The sequence below is a fragment of the Siphateles boraxobius genome, unplaced genomic scaffold (assembly GCF_051911475.1).
Source record: "Siphateles boraxobius isolate OS27281-9 unplaced genomic scaffold, OSU_SipBor_1 16, whole genome shotgun sequence".
NCBI classification, from domain to species: Eukaryota; Metazoa; Chordata; class Actinopteri; order Cypriniformes; family Leuciscidae; genus Siphateles; species Siphateles boraxobius.
The window spans coordinates 5,095,620-5,119,564 of record NW_027508766.1 but is presented as its reverse complement, the minus strand read 5'-3'; the positions used below and the strand labels follow the sequence as shown (position 1 = coordinate 5,119,564).

General features: G+C 37.0%; 1 protein-coding gene across 1 annotated transcript; it reads left to right on the top strand.

Annotated features, from left to right (window-relative positions):
- Nucleotides 1-314: 314 nt before the first annotated feature.
- Nucleotides 315-22,721, top strand: atp1b2b (ATPase Na+/K+ transporting subunit beta 2b). Its single transcript, XM_077231297.1, has 8 exons — nucleotides 315-711; nucleotides 13,299-13,427; nucleotides 13,695-13,799; nucleotides 13,947-14,152; nucleotides 15,791-15,850; nucleotides 18,011-18,037; nucleotides 18,386-18,481; nucleotides 19,177-22,721. The coding sequence occupies exons 1-8, from the start codon at nucleotides 621-623 to the stop codon at nucleotides 19,342-19,344; spliced, it is 882 nt and encodes a 293-aa protein (XP_077087412.1). The 5' UTR covers nucleotides 315-620; the 3' UTR covers nucleotides 19,345-22,721.
- The last annotated feature ends 1,224 nt before the right edge of the window (nucleotides 22,722-23,945 follow it).

The following is a 23,945-nucleotide window of genomic DNA, read 5'->3' as shown; positions in this document are numbered from 1 at the left end:
GATACTGACTGCTGACAGATGCCCCAACAAGTCTCTGCCATCACAGCCTTTACAATGTGTCACTTTGCTGAGGGGGCGGGACTAAGTGCGCCGCATAGCGTTGCTATTGGCCAAAAAGTGACTTGAGTTTTGCCAAGGGAGGGCAATTTTTCTTTTTTTTCTTCTTTTTTTCAGGCAGAGCGTGTCTTACTGCAGTATTGACACATTAGTGCTGCACTTCTCTCTCTCTCTCTCTCTCTCTCTCTTTCTCTCTCTCTCTCTCTCTCTCTCTCTCTCTCTCTCTCTCTCTCTCTCTCTCTCTCTCTCTCACACACACACACACACACACACTCTGCGGAATGCGCACTGCTCTGTTGGGTGGGCAGAACACCGGGTGTCACAGAGGGAGCGAGATCTACTCACACTCAGTTCTCGCTTGAGTGCTCAGGTTTCGGCAGAGTGCCTTGAGAATTGCTTTTACCCAGTTTTTCAAATAAAAACGCTTTCCATCGAAACCCAAAAGCTCGTTTTAACCATTTCTCTACACTATTCAAGGGTTGAATAGCTCTTTATTACTCTCAAAGAGAGTGTTAGCCTCGAGGCGTTGACCCTGTGAGTGCACATTTATTTCGTCTAAGAAAATGGCCAAAGATGATAAGAAGAGCGCGTGGAAAGAGTTCTTCTGGAACCCGAGGACGCGCGAGTTCTGCGGGAGGACCGCGAGCAGTTGGGGTAAGTCATACACAGCCTTGATAAGATTACACTCATGTATGTATGATAATTAGTTCCACATAATTTGCATTGTAATATGTAACTGAGGTGCAATCATTAGCACAGTGAGTCTCACTGTTTGTGCTGAGAAGTTCACTGAACATCGTCGCTGTCCTAGGTGCTGAAACCCCAGTTGCTTTGCCGGGCTGTAATGCGTCACATGCGTTTCCTCTCCTCGGCGTGTTTATGCAGCTGTAAAATGTAATTTGTTAGAATTGGTGTGTGTTTATCCTCGCCAAATTAACGAAATTGTTATGTACGGATAGATTAAAGTTTCTGTACTCAATGATTATTGTCTTATTCTGGACTTTGCGGACATAAGTGTTGAATAGGCGTCATCAGCCAATGAACAGCGCGGAGAAAAGTGATGTGTCGAGTTGCTGCAAAACTGCGCTTGTGGCAGAACGTCTAAAGCTGGAATGGGCAACTTCGGTCCTGGAGGTCTACTGTCCTGCGGAGTTTAGCTTCAACCCTAATCAAACACACCTGAACAAGCTTATCAAGGTCTTCAGGATTACTAGAAAGCCAAGTCAAGTCATCCTCATTTATATAGCGCTTTTAACAATGTAGATTGTTTCAAAGCAGCTTTACAGAGATAAACATATAATTTAAGGTAACAGAAATTGGTTTAGTTTTATAGTGGTTCTTGAAAAATGTTTTTTCCAGCTAAAGTTAGTTTTGATTGATTCACTTCCGTCTAAATGATAGTTTGTTATTAAATTAGGGGCCGCTAAGACGACACCGTTTTCTCTAAACAGACTTTAAACGCGAACCTGTGATAGACGCTGATGGGGTTCAAATGCTCATTAAGAATTGTTCTATAATTCTATAATTCTATAGTTATGTGCGTTTGAATATAGCCTATGTGCGCAGGTTTGTAATTCCTTACAAACCATGCCTAAACCAACTACTTGTCTTGTCAATAAATTTTGATGCAGAATTTTATTTTATCTTATCACTTCGGGTAGGTACCCGAACCAAAAAATTCCACAACGCTTTATCTGTAGAGTGGTATAGGGATCCTCCATAGGGAGAGGCTAGTTGGCACTTCAGCACTGCATTGTCATCAGGTCCAGGCGAAAGTCCTTCGTCAGATCTGGAAACGGCCTGGATCCGGCAGGCTGCGGGAAAACCTTAGGATAAACAAAGACACTAAAATTAGCGTAGATGCCATTCTTCTTATGATGTAACGAGTACATCAGGATTTAAGGGAAGTGTTCCCAGTTCTGGCTGACCTAATATAAGCAGCCTAATATTGAATTATAGAAGTCTATAGAGTGTTATGTGAATGCTAGGTCAAAGAGATGTGTTTTTAGTCTAGCTTTGAACTGACAGACTGTGTTTGCTTCCCGGACAATGTTAGGAAGATTGTTCCAAAGTTTTGGTGCTAAATAGGAAAAGGATCTACCGCCAGCAGTCGATTTAGATATTCTAGGTATTATCAACTGGCCAGAACTTTGAGATCGCAATAGACGTGAAGGACTATAATGCGTTAAGAGCTCGCTCAAGAACTGGGGAGCTAAACCATTTAGTGCTTTGTAAGTATTCAGCAATATTTTAAAATGTATACGATGTTTAATAGGGAGCCAATGCAGTGTTGACAGAACCGGGCTAATATGGTCATACTTCCTGGTTCTGGTTAGAACACTAGCGGCTGCGTTTTGAACTAGCTGTAGTTTGTTTATTAAGCGTGCAGGGCAACCCCCCATAATAGCATTACAATAATCTAGCCTTGATGTCATGAACGCATGAACTAGTTGTTCCGCATTTGTCAATGAGAGCATATGACGTAATTTCGATATATTTTTAAGATGGAAAAATGCGGTTTTACAGACACTAGACACGTGACTTTCAAATGAAAGATTGGTATCAAAGAGCACACCCAGGTTCCTAACTGACGACGAAGACTTAGCAGAGCAGCCATCAAGTGTTAAACAGTACTCTAGGTTATACGTGTGGAAGTTTTTTGTCCAATAATTAGAATCTCTGTTTTTTCAGAATTTAGTAGTAGGAAATTACTAGTCATCCAATTTTTTATATCAACTATGCAATCTGATAATTTTGTGAATTGGTGAGTTTCGTTAGGTTTGGAAGAAATATAGAGCTGAGTATCATCAGCATAACAGTGAAAGCTAATTCCATGTTTCCTAATGATATCTCCTAAAGGTAGCATGTACAGAGTGAAAAGCAGCGGTCCGAGAACTGAGCCTTGTGGTACGCCATACTGAACTTGTGATCGATAAGACATCTCTTCATTTACTGCTACAAACTGATAGCGGTCAGATAAATATGATTTAAACCATGCTAATGCAATTCTACTAATGCCAACATTAAGAGACTTAAGAGAATGTTGTGATTTAATCATAGCCAGAAAGCTACAGGCAGATGTGTTTTTATCAGGGTTGGAGGGTTGGAGCTAAACTCTGCAGGACAGTGGCCCTCCAGGACCGACGTTGCAAATCCCTGCTCTGAAGGCTTGCACACATCAGTATTTCCTGAACCACATTCTGTAGAGAATAGTAATTTTAACTGCAAAAGAATGTCAACATTCTGCAGTAGTTAAATACCTTACTATATAAAGTTGTTTATAGAAGTACAAAGTATTGTATAATTTTTTGTGAAAGATTGTGAAAATACTGTATAAGTAATGTTTTTGTTAAAAGTATGAATCACTTTAATTAGAAAAGGGGCATTTCCTGCTCAAACATAAAGGTTAGTTTCTTTTTTATAATGTATATAACGTATTTTATAATGTGTATTGCATTATTTTACTGTCGTGTGTATTACCATGAGCTACCCAAACAGTTGCTAGAGAGGCCAGTTTTGATTAACTTTAGCCCTCAGTGTGCCATCTTTATCATTATGTGTACATTTGATCATAAGGCTGGTATAAACCTAACATCATCAGCCAGTAGTTTTTTTTAGGCGGTTCAGTTTTACAATGTTCATTCTGCCATTTGGTTTAAACCTGGTTAAACTTTCCAAACATATCCAAACCTAAATAGAAGTGAACCATAAAACACCTTTAGCCCATTGCATGCTGCTGCAAAACGTCTTTTGCAGTGACATTGGGATGATAGCCTAGGGCCATTTTGAGTGTGTGCATGGGGGTTTGTGAATTAGTGTAAGATGTAATCCTTTACTAATAGGCTCATTGGTTGCCTTGGTGAGGCTATCATGTGGAGATGCAGCCTATTCAAGGGCCGTAGATTAATTCTGGAACTCAATGTATCTTTTAATTAGGGTGTGATGGCATTAATTGCCATCCAAAACTGCCCGCCGGGCATCTATAACTCAGCTGTCAATGCTATGGGATTGTGTGTGTGTGTGTGTGAGAGAGAGAGAGAGAGAGAAAGAGAGAGAATGCACTTGAGTTGGAGAAATGCTAGATCACTGCCCTCAAGACTTCCATGTATGCCAGCACATTTTGCTCTAGGGAGCGTGCTTGTGTAGCACTTCACCAAGTGTGTGTGTGTGTGTGTGTGTGTGTGTGTGTGTGTGTGTGTGTGTGTGTGTGTGTGTGTGTGTGTGTGTGTGTGTGTGTGTGATGCTCTGAGGACTAGCTGCCTAGTTAAGCCAGTGTGCTCTCTAAGACTCCTTAATTAGTCTATTTTTGTCTGTGCCCAAACCAGAGTGAACCTGGGTATGCTTATATGCTTTAACAAAGTACATCCTCATTACTGGAGCTTAATAGTGACCTATGGAGGACGGTGGAAGCTGCAGCTACATTCATACAGCTGTGTCTTCTATTGAAACATATCCAAGGTTGCTTTCAGGATTCATGGGCCACAGAGGGGTCAATACATCCGATAAAAGCACTAAAACCTGATCTCACTACAGCCCTCTGGAGGGTCATATAGAGCCTGTGTCCCATCTTGTTGTTAAACATCACTCTTGCAAAGGCTGTAAATGAATCTCTAAACCACTCCTGAGAATTACAGCTCATAATGCAGCATCCGATAGCAGAAGATCTTGATCCCCCATCACCCCCCCCCCCCCTCCCGCACCCGTTCAAAGCATTAGGGTTAAAAAATTATATGATCTATGAATTCTGACTACATACGTTTTTACATTCAAGTTGATTGCACTTCAAAATTTAAGGCAGCAACTTTTTTTACAGGGAAAGTTTTGGAGATATTATAGGGCTGATATTCTAGATCAGGGGCTCCCAAATTATTTTATCAGCCAAACCCCTTTGACATAAAATATTTACTTGAAGTAAATAATTTAGACTTTAAGTTAATATTTCAATAATTTAACAATACATTTGCATGAGTATGGTTCTCTGATGATGGTGAACAGTAAGTAAAAAATAAAAATTCATATTCGTATTTAATTTTGACTGAGATGAAATTATGTAATTTTACCTGCATATTATCCTTAACATTGTACTACAAAAAATAGACAATGTACAAAACAAAGAGCCTTGCATGGTGAACACTGTAACAATATTATATTAATATTAATATGAGGTCTTCTGAAAGCGCCAGTTTTGGTTTAGTTTCCAAAGAAGTACAGTACAGTACAGCGTTGCTACGGATGACTGGGAATGTTCAAATCAAGGATTCCAGAGAGCTGTAATAATTTATTTGCTGTAGTTACCTTGTGGAGCTTTTTTCTTTCTTTTTTTTTTACCTTGTGAAGCACATTGTAATGTTAATATTTAGTTACTATATTTATTTGCATCCATTACAAAGTTTTTGTTGCCAAAACAGAATATTAATATTCACTTGATATTCCCTTTGTCTACATCACAGCTGTGTGTTTCTCTGAAGCTGTGTTTGATGGTATGGTGGCCTGGTAGGTTTGATGAATCAGAAAGGATGTGTGCATAGATCTAAAGAGACTGTTTGTATGGGTTTGTGTATCTATTAATGAACAGATCACAGCGGCACATTTTGCTCCTGTCTTTCAGGTTACATTCAAATTAGAGGGTTGAAATAGGGAGGTTGACTTTCATCATGATGAGAGACAGATAAAGAAACAGAAGAGCACCGATAGTGTATCACTCTCACCCGGTGCAGAATTCGCCACACACACACACACACACACACACATACACAGATCGTGAGGAGAGCCAGCAGAGCTAATGAGGATGTACCACAGTTTATCCCTATAACCAAGTTCAGCAATTAATGTTTGATAATGCAGGTACTTGGTGTCCTGATAGAGCTGTTATTTTAAGGCTCTACTGCTGTGAGATTAAGTAGTGCTTAAAGATTCGATCATTTGGGCTTTGTAAGTCTCTCTGCATAAGGCAATGTTCTCACCTTATCTTTGCTTACTTTCTCTCTTACGCATCGATTGCGTCCTTTTTCACTCTCTCCAGGCATATTAACACACACTCCTGTGTAATCCTAGCCTGTAGAGTAACCTCACATTGCACTGCTGTTATTGATCAGTGAAAGCCTGTCTGTGCGGGGAGCTCCTGGATGCAGCAGGAGGGGGGGGGGGGGCAGAGATCCGGTATCCCTCCTCCCTCGGCCCGGGGCAACCTGATCGACTGTCCCCAGGGGCCTCGCTGCGTGAAGCTCAGGTGTCCCGTAGCTTAATGAGCTCTCCTCAGGCGTACACACTCCTGCAAACATCCCTCATATACCCTCTATGGAATGATAGAGCCTGATCTGTTCAAAATTTCAAACATAAATTATGTAATGTGTTGTTGAATATGTTTTGAAGTACATTCTTAGTACTGAGGCAAATGGAGGAGCTACTTTTTATCAGAGTATTCAGGTAAATAACATAACATTTTAGGCAGTCCAAGTGTTCTACAAGATATTTTGAGCAACATTTTTCTAATATATAATAAATATAATATGTACACTGCTGTTCAGAAGTTTGGGATTAGTACATTTTTTATAAGGAAATAATACTTTTGTTTAGCAAGGATGCAATTGAGCAAAACATTTCCATTTCCATAAATGCTGTTCTTTTGAACATACTATTCTATTTCTTAAAAGTTTCCACACAAATTCAGCAGCACAGCTGATGTTTCTTGAGCTGCAAATCCTTGATCCTTCAGAAATCATTCCAAACTAAAATAGAAAATCTTTATTTTTAATTGTAATGATATTTCACATTATTACATGTCTTGGTTGAATTCTAATGTAGAATGCGGTCTGTTATTTCTTGATAACAGACCGCTGCTAAGTATAACACACCGTTGCCATGAAAAACAGAGCGTTTCCATGGATTCTAACCACGGAGACGGAATGGACTATTTTCTTTAGCGGAAGCAATACAATCGTTTTTAAATCAATAAACTCCTTTTTAAATCGATATTTTGTGTCAAATTATTGATTTATTTGGTAGGTAGCCATGTAATAAGCGGGATAATGTAGAGCGAGGCAGTTAGGGTTGCCACCTTCAATACAAAAAAATAAGGGACGCCTGCCACAGCAGGGGCCAAAGCCCTCTGGGCCACAGGCCCACAGGCCCGACGGTATGCCAATGGTGATATATCATAATTCAAAACATATTTTCAGGAAAGTAATAAGATCAGTGCCAATGGCCATTATAATAAGCTATCTGCTATTGAAATCAGTGTGAATAGATGCAATCACTCTCTATCACAAACAACGTTAACAAAGTGACAATGAGTCCACAAAAAAATTGCCTTTCGTCGGAGATGTATGTGAGATGTTAACCATACTTCATTAACTTATTAAATTAACAGATGCATAACTTATTCACTATAAATTAAAAAAATGCGTTGATACTCAAACAAATACTAAATTTGATTGGAAAAATATATATAGTGCAGGAGACTTTAGCAAAGGAACTTGAACATCAAAAATATAAGTAGACCAGAAGTAGTACTGTGCAGTATTGGACTATGTTGAGCCTACTTTTTTTTAAAGTGTACTTCTTGTCACTCCTACTGAGTAGCTGTTTGTCTTTCAAACATGTAACACCATCCAAACAGTGATACCACACTAAATAAACTATAATCTACAAACATTTCTAAATTTAATTATAACACTATTTTTATTATTGGTAAGAAAATCTATTTATGTATTTATTTATTTATGTATTCAGCCTATTGTTAATTCTATAGTATTAAAGGATGAAATTCTCTAGATTTGTTAAGCATAAGTTATATTCTTCACACATGCACATTTTTATTATTAAATATGTATTAAATATATCTCTCTCTTATTTCTTATTTAAAAAATGCATGTGTCTGACTGTAGCCTACCTTAACCATAATAAACAAATCATAATATATGGACATAATTCATTTACATTGCAACGTTATTTCTTAACAAATGGACATAGGCAGCATATGAAAACGTAATCAATCAGAACATTATTTAGCTGATTAAAAAACTGTCATTACACTATCTGATTCCCGAGATATCTATGTGCTTGAGGTATGAAGAACTGTGAGACGGTGCTTTCATTTCTCTGAGGCGATCTCTCTTGCTATCAACTCTCTGCCAAAAGACCCGCCCTTCTCTGAGTCTTATTGGCCCTGAACCTGATGGTATTATACAAACCAATCAAACCAACAATGGCAGCGAGTATTACCCAATCAAGGGTAGAATAGGAGGAGACTCCACAGAATGCGGGTGGAATGATTTGCATGGGATGATGCGTTTAAGACAACTCGGAAATACGGGACAAACCGCGTCCCGTATTGATTCAATACGGGACGCGTTGTTTATTTCACAAATACGGGACGATTCCGTATTTTAAGGGACGGGTGGCAACCCTACTTATTATATTACTGTTTTAATGTATTTTTATCAATTTATTGCAGTCTTGGTGAGTAGAAAATACTTGTGAGTAGAATGGTAGTGTATATAATTATTACCTATTATTATACAAGTCCCTTGCAAAAAGTTATTTAAAATGGTGAACATCACATATTCCCATACACATAACAGTATACATTATATATACATTTTAAACTTTTGACATTAGCTGTCAGCTATGTCAACTACCCATATGATAGATATTACCGATTTATCAATGGCTCATAAACAATAGCTACTTATTTGTGACCCTGGACCACAAAACCAGTCACATGGGTAATTGCATACATAATCTGAAAGCTGAATAAAGAAGCTTTCCATTGATGTATGGTTTGTTAGGATATGACAATATTTGGCCGAGATACAACTATTTGAAAATCTGATTGTGCTGCATTCACTCACAAAAATAAATGTTTTACATATTTACGGAAATGTACAAAATATCTTCATGGAATATGATCTTTACTTAATAGCCTAATGATTTTCGTCATAAAAGAAAAATCAATAATTTTGACCCATACAATGTATTGTTGGCCATTGCCACAAATATACCCGTGCTACTTGTGACTTTTGTGATCCAGGGTCACATTGATGCAAAATAACTCTGTCTGTCATTAACATCAGCAAAAACTCCTGGCTTTTTATAACCGTATGGTGCCAGATTATTTTACAAAATTACAATACAGACATTATATTCCTCATGAATAAACAACCATTGGCATCATATAGCCATTCATCTAAGTGGTACTGCTAAATATTAACCCATAATGCCAGTGCTGCAGTCTGTATAGATAGGCCTACCTATTTAGCACATTGGTAACACTTTACAATACAGTGACTAATTGTGGTAATTAACACATTCATTTACACTATTAGTTAATAAAATATGTTATTAAGGAATGAATACATGATGACACGTTTAATTAATAACAATTCATTTATTACTTAATCTATTAATCATATAGAATCTTTATTAGTTGCTGATGCAGTAATAATTAATTAATGGTTTAGTTCTTCATGAGTCATACATTAACTAATGATTATCTGTGCATTAGTTAAGTATGAATTAATGCTTATTAGTGCACCCGTATTGCAAAGTGTTACCAGCGCATGTGTGTGGACAATCATCTTTATGATTAAGAGTGCTAGCATGACTGTCTGTAGAGACATAGACTACTCTGGAGTCTGGTTTTAAACCATACAGTATATTCCCCTTGTGATTTAATCTGCCCTCTTATCCTCCTTCTGTCACCATCCCTCCCCTTTTCACCCCTCTTAACACTCATCTACCCTGCAGTAATACAATTTTGTCAAAGACATTGACCAGAAAGGATTACAAGACTTCCAGTACGGGACATTTGTGTGCAAAAGTATGAATGTGTGTGAGACAGAACTGCAGTGAATGTGTTAATGTACTGTATAAATACATGAATGAGGAGAGGAGATTGGAATGCTTTGGTGAGAAGTTGAGAGGATTAGGCCTACTAGTCTTATTTCTTTTCTCAGTTACATCAGCAGAAGGAGGGAGAGGAAACAAGAAAAAGTGCAAAAGATGAAAAAGATGGTTTTGGTCATATAATATTCTGTATATCTTATAACAAACACTCTGAATCACAAATGTGTTTTTATAAAAGAGTGTAGAGTGTAGGAGAAGTTACAATAAGGGAAAACAAGTTTTATCATTTAACATTTCATTGAGTCATTGGGTTAAGACACACTAAATTTATAGCTCTGATATAATTTCTGTCAAGAATAATAAGGGATTGTTTGCAAAACATACTTTTGCTAACTACTCCTAGACTGCTGGCCCAATCTGAAAAAATCTTTATAATCCTTTGCAAATATTAATTGATTAAAGGCTTAGTTCAACTAAAAAAGATAATAATCCCATAATTTACTAACCCTCAAGCCATCCTTGGTGTATATGACTTTCTTCTTTAAGCCAAAAACTTACAGTATACTTATCTGAGTTACAGTATCTCACGAAAGTGAGCACACCCCTCACATTTCAGCAAACATCTTCTCAAGGGACAATACTATAGAAATGAAACTTGGATATATTTTAAAGTAGTCATTGTGCTGTTTGTATAGCAGTATAGATTTACTGTCCTCTGAAAATAACTCAACCTACTGCCATTATTGTCAAAATAGCTGGCAACAAAAGTGAATAAACCCTAAGTGATAACAGATGTACGTCGTTTAACCATGCAAAGCCACATGTCCTATTATTCATGTTCATGTTTTTGTCTGCTTGACAGGACCATACAAATTTGTCTATCTTGTATTAGAGCAGTTAAAATTTGTGCTCTGAGTACAATTCTCTCATACTGACCACTGGATGTTCAACATGGCACCTCATGGCAAAGAACTCTCTAAGGATTTGAGAGTTAGTATGGTTGCTCTCCACAATTATGGTCAAGGCTATAAGAAGATTGGTAACACCCTGAAACTGAGTTACAGTACAGGCCAGGGTCAAACAGAGGTTTTCCAAGACGGGGTCCACTAGAACAGGCCTCGCAAGGGTCAATCGAAGAAGTTGAGTCCTCGTGTTGTGCGTCAGGTGCAGAAGCTGGCTTCAAAAAACAGATGCATGAGTGCTGCCAGCATTGCTTTAGAGGTTGCAGAAGCGAAAGGTCAGCTTGTCAGTGCTCAGACGATACACCGCACACTGCAACAAGACGGTTTGCATGGCCGTCGTCCCAGAAGGAAGCCTCTTCTGAAGCTGGCTCACAAGAAAGCCTGCAAACAGTTTGCTGAAAGCAAGAGCATGAATTACTGGAACCATGTCCTGTGGTCTGATGAGACTAAGATAAACTTGTTTGGCTCAGATGGTGTCCAGCATGTGTGGCGAAGCCCTGGTAAGGAGTACCAAGAAAACTGTGTCTTGCCTACAGTAAAGCATGGTGGTGGTAGCATCATGGTCTGGGGCTACATGAGTGCTGCTGGCACTGGGGAGCTGCGCTTCATTGAGGGAAACATGGATTCCAACATGTACTGTGACATTCTGAAGCAGAACATGATGCGCTCCCTTCAGAAACTGTGCCGAACGGCATGATAATAACCCCAAACACAAGATGCCAAGATGACAACTGCCTTGCTGAGGAAGCTGAAGGTGAAAGTAATGGAGTGGCCAAGTACATCTCCATACCTGAACCCTATTGAGCACCTGTGGGACATCCTCGAATTGAAGGTGGAGAAGCACCATGTGTCTAACATCCAGCAGCTCCATGATGTCATTATGGAGGAGTGGAAGAGAATCCCAGCCACAACCTGTGCAGCTCTGGTGAACTCCATGCCTAGGAGGATTAAGGCAGTGCTAGATAACAATCGGTGCTCACACAAAATATTGACTTTGGACACAGTTTTAACGTGTTCACTTAGGCTGTACTCACTTTTGTTGCCAGCTATTTTATCTATTTAGAGTTATTTTCAGAGGACAGTAAATCTATACTGCTATACAAGCAGCACATTGACTACTCTAAAATATATCCAAGTTGAATTTCTATAGTATTGTCCCTTGAGAAGATATACTAAAATGTTTGCTGAAATGTGAGGGGTGTACTAAAAAAAAAAGCTTTTTCAAAGCTTTATAATGGGAGTGAATGGTAACTGCGATTTTGAAGCCCCCCCCAAAAAAAGCGCATCCATTACCTGACGGTACCGGAAGCCAGTGATTATAGTTTATACATTTATAAATGTTGATATTTTTCTTATAAAAACACATCGTTTCACTTCAGAAGGCCTTTATTAACACCCTGGAACCATATGGATTACTTTTATGATGTATGGATGCGTTTTTTGGGGGCTTGAAAATCTGTTACCATTCACTCCCATTATAAAACTCGGAAGAGCCAGGATATGTTTAATATAACTCCGATTGTGTTTGGCTGAAAGAAGAAAGTCATATACACCTAGGATGGCTTGAGGGTGAGCAAATTATGGGCTAATTTTCATTTGGGTGAAGGGTGAACAAACCTTTTAACATTAACATTTATCACTCATTAATATTAACTTCTCATCCAGCATGGCTGCCACACCAAAATAAATGTATTGGCTTTGGCCACTTTTACTTTAAATGCTATAACTCTTAAAAGAACGAGATATGTAAACAAACTTTGGTATATTAATATAAGGGCTCAATTTAAGGATGCATGGCAAATTTGGATGGACTTGGCCACTTGGCAGCACTAACCATAAAAATGGCTTTGACTATACAGGAATGTAGTTCAATCTATATTTTGTATGTAGTATACTTGTTCTATCGTGAGGACAGTCATATATAAATATAGCCACTATCAACCAATCAGTAGTGCCTGCAGCTATTACTGTAGACATGGTTAAAATGATCTGTTCAAAATGCATATAAAGTGGGAGACGTGTAAAATTAGCTTGTGCTGATCAGACAGTAGGTGGCATCAAAAATGCCTTCTCCATATGGCTCCTTGAAATGTATGGGGCATTTACATTGTCATTGTCCTATATGTCTGTCAAAAATGCTTAATGCCATGCAAAATATGGGTTCATAGTGCCTAAACTCCAATAATTCCTGTGTGCAGCTTTATTTATTTGTCAGTTTAAATGAATCAGCATTATTTGTAGTAGTAGTAGTAATTATTATTAATAATTAATATTCTTAATATTATTCACCCATAATTCCCTTTAAAAGTATATTTTGATGCTAAGTTTGACCAGTGACACATATTTTGCATGTACTGTATGGGGAATTTCCAAGAACTTGAGTGCAGTTTGTGTTCGTTTAGAGTTTGTATTTGAATGTGTGTGTCCATGTAGGTCTGATCCTGCTGTTTTATCTGGCATTCTACATTTTCCTGGCTGGATTATTTACTCTCACCATGTACGCAATGCTGCAGACACTCGATGACCACAAACCAACATACCAAGATAGACTTTCAACTCCAGGTGATACACACAGACTTGTTTCTATACATGTGGAAACCTTTTATAATGTTTTTAAATTAAGCAAATTATTGTTTCACCAACATATTTTGTTGATCCTGGAACAAGATTCCTGTCTGAAACTTGACATAAACTGTTAACTTGTCCCGCAAATCTGACTGGTTGATTGGAATGTTGTTCCTTGGTGAAATCAAGGGGACCCAAACATACACACACTCACAGACTACATCTGTGAACATTGCCTCTTATTGGTTCTCTGTTGTTTTGTAGGGATGATGATCAGACCTAAAGGAGAGCAGTTGGAGATCGATTACACAATGGAGTACACAGAGACCTGGGAAAGATATGTCCAGGCCCTTAATGACTTCCTCTCTCGTGAGTACAGTGTTACTCGGTTTTCGAGCGATAATATATGTAGGCCTATTACAGAGAAACTGTTGCAGTCATTTTACTAATAAAATTATGCATGTAATTTAGCAAGACATTCACAGAAGGCCATGTACTTTTGCTTCTTTTATGCAGCCTACAATGACTCAGTCCAGGCCCAGAAAAATTACGAGTGTAAACCGGATCAGTACTTCATCCAGGAGGACAGCGGCAGTTTGAAAAACTTCCCCAAGCGTTCCTGCCAGTTCAAACGCTCCATATTGGAGGATTGCTCTGGGCTCTCAGATCGTTATTATGGTTACAACGACGGCAAGCCCTGTGTCATCATCAAGCTCAACCGTGTAAGGCGTCATGGAATAGAATGGAGTGAAATCTTTGTGAAACATTTACAATAATGTCCAAAAAGTTGTACCAGTAATGGACAATGATAAAAATACAGTTTATGGTAACACTTTGGTTTAGGGTCCAATTCTCACTATTAACTACACTTTAAGGAAATATGGTTCTAAACAGTAACAAATTAGGGTTCTTCAGCTTGTAACAATAGCAGAACCCTTTTTGGTGCTAAATAGAACCCTTTTTATAAGGTTCCATAAAGAACCATGCTTTGAAAGTGCTATATTATTTTTATAAATGATTTATTAATCGTTTTTTTAGTCCTCTATCTGCTTGGTCTTATATCTTGTTGCCTCTTTTTAGGTTATACATTAAAAAAAAACAGCATGTTGTGTCAGGTAGCTACTTTTATTTTTATCGACATGGCAGGTTGTAGCAAAAACAGTTGTTAGCTGAATACATTAGTAAATAACAATTGACATTGAACACAATATAAATGTAGATCAAGTTCCAGTGAAATATCTTCACAACAATCCTCTATGATGTCTTTACGTCCTTCATTATGTGTGTGTATTCTGAGTGGCAGTTTCTCTCTGCAGATGACGAGGTTAATGTTTTTTGTGACTGGGTATGTTTAGACATAAAGTCATAATTAAAAAATAAATAAAACAATTTGGATCTTAAATTCCATATCTATGTTACTTACTTTGTGGAGAAGAGAAGAAGAGTAAAATTATCCTTAACTGAACAGAGCTGCTCACGCGTACATGTTCTGTTGAACTAAAAAGAGACAAAGACGTGATAGTTAGGTAACGATTATTACCATTTTTAAAGTAATAATTTATTGACATTTTAAGAAAGAAAATATTTACCTGTTGAGAGTAGGCTATATTGACAGTCTTTGTAGCTGAAGAGCTGAGCTCCAGAAAATCAGTAATGAAGAGGCTTTGACAGTTACAGATTTGAAAAACAGAAAGGCGGGAATTAAGAACCCTAAACTCTAACACAAAGAACCATTTCAACAAAGGGTTCTTCAGGACGATACGGTTCTCAAAAGAACTGTTACTGCGTGTAAAAAACCTTTAAAGAACCATCTTTTTTTAGATTGCAGTTGCTTATTAGCATGCATATTACTAGGATATTAGCAGTTTATTAGTACTTATAAAGCACATTAATGCCTTATTCTGCATGACCATATTCTACATTCCTTAATCTTACCCATAAACTTAACAACTACCTTACTAACTATTAATAAGCAGTAATTAGGAGTTTACTGAGGCAAACATTATAGTTAATAGTTAGTTAATAGTAAGAATTGGGCCCTAATCTAAAGTGTTACCCAGAGTATATGCAAAAATATTGTACGGCTCAATCCTTTAATTGGCAAATCTGAGGCAAGTATTCCTGCAGCCTCTCCCACCAAACCTTGCCAGAATGTTTTGGCACATGTTTGAATATAATTTAAATACAAATAAATGTCTGATTTTAAACCACAAAATTAAAGATTGAGGCCTGACTCTGACTGTTTATAATAGTTCATCAGAGTTATTTTAGATTCATAACAAGACCCAATTTGACCTTTTGGGTCTTATCTGTGGGTCACTTTCTTTTTCTCTCTCATTTCAATCTTTCTTTTTTTGCAGGTGATCAATTTCCTTCCTACTGACAACAAGATCCCTCCTTACGTCACATGTGGTGCTAAGGTAAGAGCGCTCTCAGTCTCCCACTCTCTTCTTATCCTTCAGTCTAATAGAAAGGGATTGATTTCAGATTAAAGTTACATGAGCCATTCAACAAGGCCACCAGATCAAATTAGCCAGTATTCAGAACTGCGGCCAGCTTCAGAGAAAAGCTGCCACTACAGACTATGTGCTGCCGATTCACATGCAAATAAACGAGAAGATACAAACTGAAATGAGAACAAGTTAAGAAACATTGGTGTGTTTCCCATTCATTGTAAGTCAGAATGCATTCAGCATTTATAAGTTGGTGCAAGATTCAGTCTCTTTGGACTGTTTTCAAATTCCATGAGACTGAGAGGTGAGCGTGTTTAAACCATTACCTCATTTGCATAACATATATTTATCAGAAGTGTGTCAATTGGATGTTAAAGCAGTTTATTTGTTTAAAATAGTTTTAGCTTTCCATTTAAAGTTGCAGTAGGGAGTTTTGAGAAAATGTTGACTTAGCCTGAAAATTTGAACAAGCACAACTTACAGGTCCAACCCCCTTGCTCTCTGCTGCGGTACAGCTCTCCCTCCACAGCTCCTCCCCCACAGCGGAGCCTGCCGTGAACGCGCAGGCTAGTAAGCAGGACCACCGATGACGGCGGATTATAAACAGTTATGGAACATTCACTAATAGGGATGAAACATCAACAATATGCTTTACATTGACTATGGCCTTCCCATACTTTGACTACAAACTTGGTCCTCAAATCATTATGTATTTTGCAATACATGTAACTTGATAACGTTGCACTCTTTCTATAAGTTATAAATAGCTAGTAAGATAACGTTAAAGGATTAGTTCACTTTTAAAAAAACTTTTGGTGATAATTTACTCACCCCCATGTCATCCAAGATGTCCATGTCTTTCTTTCTTCAGTCGAAAAGAAATGAAGGTTTTTGATGAAAACATTCCAGGCTTTTTCTCCATATAATGGACTTCAATAGGACACAAACGTTTCAAGGACCAAATGACAGTTTCAGTGCAGCTTCAAAGGGCTTTAAACGATACCAGACGATGAATAAGGGTCTTATCTAGCGAAACGATCGGTCATTTCAAAAATAAATACAAAACTTTACGTTTTATAAGCACAAATGCTTGCCTTGCTCTGTTCTGTGATGCACGTTCGAGATCCTGTTCGAACTCGTTCATCAAAATGAACAAATCTTTTTTCGAGTCATTTCATTCGTTGAATGAACGAAATGACTCCGAAAAAGACTCGTTCAAAATGAACAAATCTTTTTTCGAGTCATTTCGTTCGTTGAATGAACGAAATGACTCGAAAAAAAGATTCGTTCATTTGGATGAACGAGTTCAAACAGGAGAGTCACGAAAGATGGTACGCGCTCGGGCTGTGCAAGAGAGGGGTGATCAGCGCGTACACGAGCGTGATTGACACTGCTAAGACATTTCTCCTGGCTCTGATTGGTTGTTTCTGACTGGGAGCGGTGTATTTCTGCAAATGGCAATAGGACCACAGGGAGGACCCAGAGGAGCTTGATTTTTTCCACGGATTATTTGTCTCATATTCTACTGTCAGGACATAATGACAGTTTTAACAAATATTTGTTTACAAAAGTGACCTACTGGAGCTTTAATATGTATATTTTACCTAATTCATGTTTATTTGAATGATGTTTAGTTTTAGAATATGAAATAGTTTTAGTTAACAAAACCGTTGCTTGTTTCTATTCACATACTGTAGGTTAGTTTAAATTTGTTACCCCACTCTAATGCCACATGTTATCAGGTAGCAAACTTTGATCTGTATTGCATTAGAGGGGATGTTTTTCATGCTCTTTCCCGGAGCTTTCTCAATTGTGTGTGCCATTGGAATCGGAATCAAATATGTTTGTGTTGATTCTGGCTATCGACCACTGGTTTAATCTGATGGTGCCATTCAGGCTCATGCAGATATGTTCCTTTTTTCCTTTTAACACATCTTGCCCTTTTGTCATCATGGACACATCATTCATCCTCCTGTGTTCTGTATTGTTGTCATTTAATTGTTGCTTTCAGTGTTTGTTCAATGAGTGTTGTTTTACACCATTGCTCATCATCTTCGTTTATGTTTCATGTGGATGATTTGTTTTGTTTTTTCTGTCTCATCTGTTCTCCCCATCCATTCTTGTCAGAAATACAAAGTTGGGAAAGACGAGTGGGTAAGAATAATAGACAGAATAAAGAATAATCATTTTAACAGAGTATTTTACAGCTTCGATATTCTGCAAGGAGAGAAAAATTGGAAGCTAGATTTTAGATTTTTCTCAAACTGACAAATCTTTATTTAAGTTTAAAATCTATGTTTTAGCAGCAAAAGATAAAATGATTATTCATACAGTCAGATCATATGCTAGATAATTCCAGCATAAGATCATATCAAGGGGCAATTAGTTTTTTCTGTTCATTTGTTTAATATAGTACTAGCAGTTTTGGTATTAGAACAGGTTGATATACCCTCAGATCAAATGCTGAGCTGAGATGAACAGAATGTCTCCCTCCCTCTGTAGACGGATGACTCAGACAAAATTGGTGAACTGATGTACTTTCCCCCCAATGGCACCTTCAATCTTATGTACTATCCATACTATGGCAAGAAATCCCAGGTACAATGCACACACAAACATGAAGAATACACCTGTAAGCACAAGGACACACATCTTGCATATGTACTTAAACTCAGCATGAAATTAAAATTCACCCTATCTGTTTTGATATATGCATGTTTCATTACTATTATTATTATTGACCATTTTAAATCCAAATGCAAAAACTAATTTTTTTCGGTGAAATGTCATACATACGGTGACGTATTCTGGAATTCTCCAATCAATTAGTCCACTTAAACCCTGCCCTTTTCTTACAATCAATCTAGAGATCACATTCAGATCTTCCTCCATCCAATAATCATTTGATGGAAAGAATTGTCCCCATCCTGCATGTTTTTTTCTCGATAATCCGTTTTTCTTCAGATGTGCATGACTAAATGGAAGAAAAGATTTCAGATTCAGCCAGTATTTTATGTTGTGTGGACATGGTATTCATCTGATAGTGACACCTAGTGATGTGGATGTACTTCCTGTGAAACTTTTCACAGGAAGAAAAAGGATAGGAAAAGTTGACAGTTACCAATGTCATTGTATAAATGTGCTATGCACAGCAAATAAAATGTCCAATTACAGGAGGCAACTGAGATAAAGCGAGTTGTATTCAGCAGGTCATGTGATCTCAACATCTCAATACAGCTTTTATTAGGCCACCTTTAATAAATCAGCCACATCTCACTCTTCTTCTGCTGCAGGTAAACTACTCTCAGCCTCTAGTGGCCATTAAGTTCCTCAACATCACCATGAATGAGGATATCAGCGTGGAGTGCAAAATCAACGCTAACAAAATTGAAGAAGGCAGTGAGCGAGACAAGTTTGCTGGGCGCATTTCCTTCAAACTGAGGGTCAACTCCAGATTTTAAATAGATGAAAGTGCGTTCCTTTATTTTACACATACCCACAGATGCGCACGCACACTCGCACACACGCACACGCACGCACACGCACACACACACACACACACACACACACACACACACACACACACACACACACACACACACACACACACACACACACACACAGTGTATGATTATGCACAGAAGGCACAGCTAGAGACATAAGCCAGGCACAGAAATCCTCAGCACAGGCAGATCAGGGAATGATACTACAACATTTCAAAGAAATATATAGGCTATATATATATTTCATTTGAGACTGTAGTGAGGTTGTAGAGAGTTATCAAGGTTGTGGTTTTGTGTGTATTAATGTGTGTACATCTGTGTGTGCGTGTGTTAGCATGTGTGAGTTGAGATATTACAGTATTTATTTTCCGAAACAAAAGTTAAACCGCATGCTCAGCTATGAGAGCTATTTATTAAACAATATTAAGAATAAAGGGACATCATTTTTTAAAAGGAGAAAAAGTCAGAACTTAAAAAATGCTGTTTTTCTTCCATAGTTGTAATAATTAAGCAGAAAATAATTATGATTTCAAAGCAGTTGTCTGTGACTTAATGTGCTATGCTGGCATGATCTCATGTTCGGAGTGAGATCTCATGTTTGGATCTCATACTCTTGAGTGCTAGCTAAGAAAGTTTTTTTATTTTTATTTTTTTTCATGCATTTATCAGTTGTGAAGAGTGGTACTGAAACCTCTCCTCTGTCTTATTTGTAGCTTTATAAGTGAAGAGGAAATTTTATACCAACATGTAGATAACACTGATCAAAGTCAGCTCTACATTCAACACATGAAAAATCTGATACATTCTGATTCATAACAACATTCCTGCATTCCTATTGGTTTCGGCACTGACTGTCATATGTGTCACGTTTCATGAGGCGTGTCTATTTAAGTTTGTTTATATGTATAAATAGATCTTTTGCAGTATTTTCCTTTCTTTTTTGCATGTGTAATCCTATTTGTCTCACATGGTGAGGGGATATGATGTTTTGTATTGATTTGCACCGGCTCAGAGGATGACAACAGGCCTGGGTTCAGTTCAGAATCTGAAAAATAGGTAGAAAAAGTTGAATATGTGTGTGCGAGAATACGTATGGATTTCTGCATGTGTGTGTGTGTGTTTAATTCGATTTGATTTGATTTCTTTTATGTTCATCTTTGTGCACAATTTACTTTCTGAATATTTTGGGATTTTGTTGTAAGTGATTCCATAGAGACAGATAGAGAGGCTTCAAGAGCAGGAACAGCAGGCTTATGTTTCTGCTTATAAGGGAGACAGAAGTGAATCCAACCCAGTCCTTACCCTGCATGAGTCAATAAAACAGACAAACAAAAAAACAAGGTCACCCACCTCATTTTTCATCATTTTTAAAATCTAATTTCTTTCTTTTCTTTATGTTTTTAAACAAAAAAAAACTCCCCCTTTAAGCAAATACACCTCATGCTCCATATGAATGTACACACATGTTTCTCTTTGTCGTAGTCACTCTAACTAGCGTTTGTGTGTACATTTCCTCTAATGCCCTAATCCTTTAATCTCACTAGATAATCCTAAATAAGTATGGTTCTCTACACACCAACATTTCTCCAAAAGTCAGTCTATCTATCTATCTATCTATCTATCTATCTATCTATCTATCTATCTATCTATCAGACATAAGTTAAGTGTCTTCATTTATTGAAGAATATTCAATTGAGTGAAAAAATGCTTCATTACATTTGATCACATTCACATGTTGCTCTGTGATGTCTGTATTGCATACTTTTTGTTTGTGCAAGGTAAGGATGTTATCTGACTCGGCAGAGAAAGCTTCAAATCAACAAAATGAAATATTCATTTACCTCAGGTCCTAGCTCACATATCATTAACTTGATCCTGTTCAATAGTCCTGTACACTCTGGAGTGAAAGATCAACATAATTCTAATTGTGTTACATAATTCTAATTGTGCAATATAATTCAAATATTGTTCTAATTTTTTTTTGTTGAGAATGCTGTTCATTTTCAATACCATGCACAAAAAGGCAACAGAGAACAGCTGTAAGTGCAGACTTTGCTGCATGCAGGCTTGGAGATTTTGTAAACAGCGCTCCCACACCACCAACCGCTTCTACAGGTGAACTACACAATAGTACCTATTAGCATGTGTATATTAAAGGTATAGTTATAAGGTATAGGTATAAAAGGTATAGGTATAAATTCCGTCATCATTTACACACCCTCAAGTTGTTACAAACTTGTATGAGTTTCTTTCTTCTGTTGTACACAAAAGAAGACCCATTGATTTCCTTGGTATTTATTTTTCCTACTATGGAAGTCAATGGCTACCACCGACTGTCTGGTTACAAACATTCTTCAAAATATGTTCATCAGACGAAAGAATCTCGTACAGGTTTGGAACAACTTGAGGGGGAGTGAGTGAAGACAGAATTTCATGTTTGGGCGAACTATCCCTTTAATATGCATCTTTTGAAAAGCAATATATATTTTTATTTCGTGTCTATTTCGTGTATAAAGAAAAGTTACATAATATATGTTTATTAACCTTTGGAATGGGTGATCACGAAGATAATTATGTATCAGTAGCATATATTTAAATAAATATATAGATGGGAATGGCTAGATGTGTTTTAAAATCACATGCATTACAAAAAAGATCGTATATTTTCAAAGAACCTATATTTTTATTTTTGTTGAGAATTTTTATGAAAAAAGCATGTACCAGCTGGGGAATGTATGATATATAAAGCTTTGCAGTGCTTATTAAAGAGGAGGTCACAAGACTTACTGAGCCCAAGAATGTAATAATTCATTGTCACAAGTCTGGGTCTCACAGTAGCCTTTGAAATACCAAAATATAAGCAACTTGTATTTTTCATAAGACTACAAATGTCACAGTGATAATACAGATCATGCCAAAGATGATGATCTGTTGGAACAAATTAAATGTATCCTGTGAACATATTAACCAAATGAACTGAACAGCTTTTGAAAACAAGATCACAAGTCATCCATCTAATGTATATGAAGCATATAAAAAGGGATATATAGTAAATGCTGTTGTTTGGACCTATTTGAACAGATGGAGTGGGTTGTGTAAATAAGCCCAGCAACATCACAGAAGAAAACTGCAGTAAATTCTATATGGGTCAATGTTCAGTGGTTCACACACAACTAGACCTTGCACAAAGTGTGCTGAAATGTTTGATGAACAATAAGAGGGTGAAATGATATTACCTAGTCAGTTAAAATAATTATATAAACGCCTTATACTGTATATGTTCAGAAGCTTTATCTAATGTATTGAAATAACAAACTTAATAAAATGAACAAAAATACACGGTCTGCTCTTCATCAATAACATCTGCATTAGAAATTCTATAACTCAATTCTGGAGGTAAAAAGGGTTAAAACCAAGGTTTCTCGAGTTTACATTATCTGTTCAATTATCTGAGTTTACGTTATCTTTTTTAGAAATTCTATAACTCAGAAATTCTAAACGTTCTATAAAGAAATTCTATAACGTTATCTGTTTTAGAAATTCTATAACTCAATTCTGGAGGTAAAAAGGGTTAAAACCAAGGTTTCTTGAGTTTACATTATCTGTTCAATTATCTGAGTTTACGTTATCTGTTTACATTATCTGTTCGACTAAAACAGACTAATAAAAAGCAGAGCTGGCATACCCACACAATTGCATGCTCAGTATTTCAATTCAATTCAATTCAATTCAATTCAAATTTATTTGTATAGCGCTTTTCACAGTACACATTGTCTCAAAGCAGCTTTACAGAAAGTGCATTTCCTATTGTCCATTTGAGAATATGAATGCCATATGTGTTTGTGTAGGTTTGCCCTTATAAATCATTTTCATGCATGTTAGTAGCAGTGGTCATTATGCGAAACTCTATGAAAAACTGCCTCAGCTAAATCCGAATTATGGCCAATTTCATTGCAATAAATACTGAGTTTTGATTTGAGAACCTTTCTTTATTTGTATCAGCTTTGGTTTTCTGAAATAATATGCATATGTGACTCAATGCAAGGTTAATTATCCATTTTTATGTCTAAAAATGTGATTACATTTCATAAATATTATCATTATTATATAATCTCAAATAATTATTTTAAACAATACATTTCAGTACATTTTCAAGTTTACTGTTCAAAATAATTGTAAAATAATATAATTTAGCACACTTTCTGTTCCATACCCCTCTGTGCTCTTTAGCCACCTTGAGTGGTTTCTGCGTAGTACACCGACCGCTTAAAGAAAACAAGTGAAAGAAAATAGTTGCATTGCTATCTAGTTTGTCATGTCATCATGCCAGGACAATCATTAGGTATCAGTAGCAAAGTTATAAAACTGAATTTGATAAGCATATGGATTGTAAAAACGTTTTTCTGCTGAAACTGAACTTACATAACAGTCTGTCACTTTTTCTGTGCTTGCATTGCTGGATCTTTCATAATCAACTATTATTATGGTGCAAACCTTTTGAAAACTGCTAATATCGTCACAAAAATCAATGCATGTTTTTTTTCTCTCCAACATCAGGA